Here is a 3,544-nt window from a genome sequence, read left to right as displayed (position 1 = left end):
ACAGTTTCGTTCCTCGTTCATTCAATTTAATCATGGTATAACTTGGTAGAATGCAAATGTACTTATCCTAGATATTTACTCGCGTATAATTTTAATCCCGGTATAGTTATTCTCGTGTAACGTGATGGTTGGACGAATGCACCCTTACAAGTGTAACTTATCAAGGAGTAGGTATAGGTACTTTCTGCCGCAAAGTTACGCTTTATAGTGCCACAAACTTATCTGTTCCGGTGACAGCTCACATAAATGTCTAATATTTCTTAATTCTATAAGATTTTAAGATTGCTCGTATTGTTAATTCGCTCTTGCGGTTTTAATAAACCCTTGTAATCTATATTAATATATAATTTATTAGTAAATAATGAGATATGGACCAATTTAGTTAACTGTCACCGGAACAGATAAGTTTGTGGCACTGTACTTTCTTATAGTGTATACGGCATTCAAGTATGAATGGTTCCACACAGTTCCACATCTTATTCATTTTAAGTTACCTAGCAATTGCCCGTGAGCATTGCTTCTCTTTAATTTTTTCTCCGTGGAAGACTCCCGCAGCATTTTACATAGATAATTCGAAAACCCAAATTAGCGAAATCTGTATGGTAATATTGGAACACCCATCATCAATAGTTTAATCAAATTACATAAAATTGTCCTACGTCAAAAGGAAGAAATATTATTTCTTAGCTGGATCCAATCTTTTGTTTTTCTCAATATACTGATCGAGTGCGGTACAAATCTTCCTGCCACTGCCGAGGTGTCCCGCTTCCGTGCAATAATTGTTTATCACCAAGTTTTCTATGCTTATGTTAGTGGGTAGGTTCGATGTCCTCTGCTGATAGTAGTTTTGTACATCATCCTCAAAGTTGTGTATATTACGGTCTGGTTTTGTATAATTATCTCTTGTTTCTGTTCGGAAGGTCCTGAAATATAGAAGCGTTATTACATAAGGTGCCCTCGACTTCGTGTATTTAATTACGTGTACATTATTATTTTAAAATGAAAAAAAAACTTTTATCAGAGCCTGTGTCGGTTCAGCTTTGAAGCTATCTACTTTTCATTTGAGTTGCTGAATAAATCCAATGAAAAAAATGATTATTTAACCAAAATTAACACAATTAGGAAGGTACACACACATACATAGCATTGACTAGCTGCTAATAGATTGGTTTCATAAATAAGTATAAAATGCAATAGTTTTTACCCAGGAACAAAAAAAAGTTTATTGTGTGTGCGATATTCCCTGAAGCCCTGCTTAAACTTCTCCCGGTCGTACACCGACTGTGGCACCCGCCTCGGCAGCCACCAATCTCCAGCTGTCGGCTTCGGGGTTCTCGTCTAGGAAAAGAAAATTCTAGAATGATATAAAGTGAAATCAGATCTGCCACACTTAGATCGTTGTATGTGCCAGCCGTACGTATATTTATTCAAAAAAACACATTATCACCACCACACCCAGTAATCTCAGAATGAAAATCTCATCACCAGATGAACCACTGAATACCAAATCATACAACTTAAAACTAATCATGAAAACCATACGAACCCAAGGCGTTTCATCGAAGGTGTAATACGTGACTGTGTCTCTTGAGTTGGAGGGTCTCCGTAGCTGGTCGGCGGTGAACGGGTGATGGTGCAGCCTGCTGGTACTAAGGTAGGGGTCCAGGTGGACCTGGTAACCTTCGTGCGTTGTGTCCAGGGGTGGCAGCTCTTTGTGCCAGCTCGGCTCTACTTGGGGCTTTAATGAGGTTCAAATCATTAGGTATACACCAAAGGAGCCTCTCGAAGAACAATCAGTGTCTGACGCTATCTGATTTGATAATCCTTTTTACCACGGTGACAAATTCAACTAAACCAAGCTATGCCTAGTGTTAAGCAGAATTGAGTAGACAATGCAGTAATTTATAGAATGAAAAGGAGTCTCTACAAGAAACAAAGTGTTTTATTAGAGAATTTATTACATCTTTCATTCAACAGATCAGGGATACACGAAGTTATCCGACTGACAACGGGCAGTCAGCTTGACTGGCAATTCCTTTGACACACGCTAGTCCAGCTCTAGTCTAGTCTCGATACTACATAATATATCATCCGTCTAATCTATAAAAATAAACTATAATAGTACCTACTCCAATCACTTACTTCCAGAGGTAAACTAGCCGGATGTTTGTACTGATCCTTATGGGTCACCAATCTCGGAGGCACTTCTGGCATAGTGAACGAGGCTCTCATTTCTGATGTCCCGTGCGCTCTGGCTGCCGGTATTCTGTCACCTAGCTGGAAAATTGCACTTCCATTTTAATATTCCATACTTTATCTAATCTGGCTATTGTCCAAACCTTGTATGTAGCATAGTAGTAGCATATAAGACAAAGACGCTAGGTACAATTTATTCAGCTTATATTTTTTTAACCAAAAAAAATGGACTATACCCTTTATAACCAACCATTCTTCCCCTAAATACAGACGTAGAAGACGTACTTACCCGCTTACTCGTCGGGTATAAATAATGTTGTTCAAGACACGACGTATGTTTGTTGAACCTGTCAGTGTCGGGTAACTTGAAGCGGTAATCCACGCTGGTCTCCGATTGGTCGAGATTCCGAGTTACTTCGTAATTCCGCGAGTAATCCCTCACTTCTGGGTATATACTGTGCTGTGGAAGTATAGAGCTCAGCTTACATACATTTTAGCTGTTTAGTGTGTCCCTCTGAGTTAGATAATATACTTTTGATGGTCAGATAGTAAGTTATAGGAGGCCGGGAGTGCAAAAAGAGTGATTAAGATTTTCGCTTGTAATTTTTTCTTCTAACGAATTGGACCAGAAAGGCTGGAAGATATATATATAGTTTTCTTATCAAAGACCGATGACTGTAACACTTTATGAGTACTTAAGTACTAAAATTATTCATTAGATTCTAGGTACTTACCGGCTCTTTAATGACTTCAAATGGTGGCTTCCATTGATGGCAAAATGATTCACTGGATACACCTGTCTCATGAATTTTATTAACTGGATACTCCACGTTTGCGTGGTTCCAGTGTGGTGGATTTGTCTTATTAGGGTATTTTGCTTGGACATCTGCCATGTTAGGTATTTAATTTAAATACTTTTAGTGTCTTAACTTTTGATTTTAAACCATTGACTTCCTTAGAAATTCTCTAAACTACTAATTCTTCCCAACTGATAAGTAGGTAACCGACCCGCCCACTCGGGAATGTTATTAGTGAGTACTTCTATTCTATTCCTGTTGGAACCCATTTGGTTGCCGTGGTTTGGAAACGTTGAATCAATAATTGCCGTATCCAGTGTAGAGCCAGTGAGCGTGGTACTTAATCCATACTCCAGGTGTCCTAATTCTAAACTATTTTCAATTCAACGTTAGGTGCATTGCATTTTGGATTAAGTAATGAAATAATTATTACTCCTACTTATAAGTACTTAGTTAAATTTTGAGATTTCAGCACATTTCAGATTACCTATATTCTACTGCTGTTGCTACTGTTTCAATATTAAGGGTGTCTTGCATCATTGCATTAGTTA

At 38.1% G+C, this 3,544-nt stretch overlaps 1 protein-coding gene across 1 annotated transcript; it reads right to left on the bottom strand.

Annotated features, from left to right (window-relative positions):
- Positions 1–613: 613 nt before the first annotated feature.
- LOC125489913 lies at positions 614–2,289 on the bottom strand. Its single transcript, XM_048627506.1, has 4 exons — positions 2,143–2,289; positions 1,547–1,738; positions 1,205–1,338; positions 614–923 (listed from the first exon to the last, which is right to left on the bottom strand). Exons 1-4 carry the CDS (start codon positions 2,230–2,232, stop codon positions 677–679), a joined length of 663 nt encoding a protein of 220 aa, XP_048483463.1. The 5' UTR covers positions 2,233–2,289; the 3' UTR covers positions 614–676.
- Positions 2,290–3,544: the final 1,255 nt, after the last annotated feature.

This window comes from Plutella xylostella, chromosome 18 (assembly GCF_932276165.1).
Source record: "Plutella xylostella chromosome 18, ilPluXylo3.1, whole genome shotgun sequence".
Taxonomy (NCBI): domain Eukaryota; kingdom Metazoa; phylum Arthropoda; class Insecta; order Lepidoptera; family Plutellidae; genus Plutella; species Plutella xylostella.
The sequence above is the reverse complement of the archived record's forward strand: the minus strand, read 5'-3'. Positions and strand labels throughout refer to the sequence as shown.

Excerpts from the sequence above, each read along its gene's own strand:
- LOC125489913 (XM_048627506.1), bottom strand. The coding sequence starts at position 2,232 with ATGAGAGCCTCGTTCACTATGCCAGAAGTGCCTCCGAGATTGGTGACC. Across the intron at positions 1,739-2,142 it reads CGGCTAGTTTACCTCTGGAA|CCCCAAGTAGAGCCGAGCTG; the intron begins GTAAGTGATTGG and ends ACCTCATTAAAG. Across the intron at positions 1,339-1,546 it reads CCTTCGATGAAACGCCTTGG|ACGAGAACCCCGAAGCCGAC; the intron begins GTTCGTATGGTT and ends TTCTTTTCCTAG.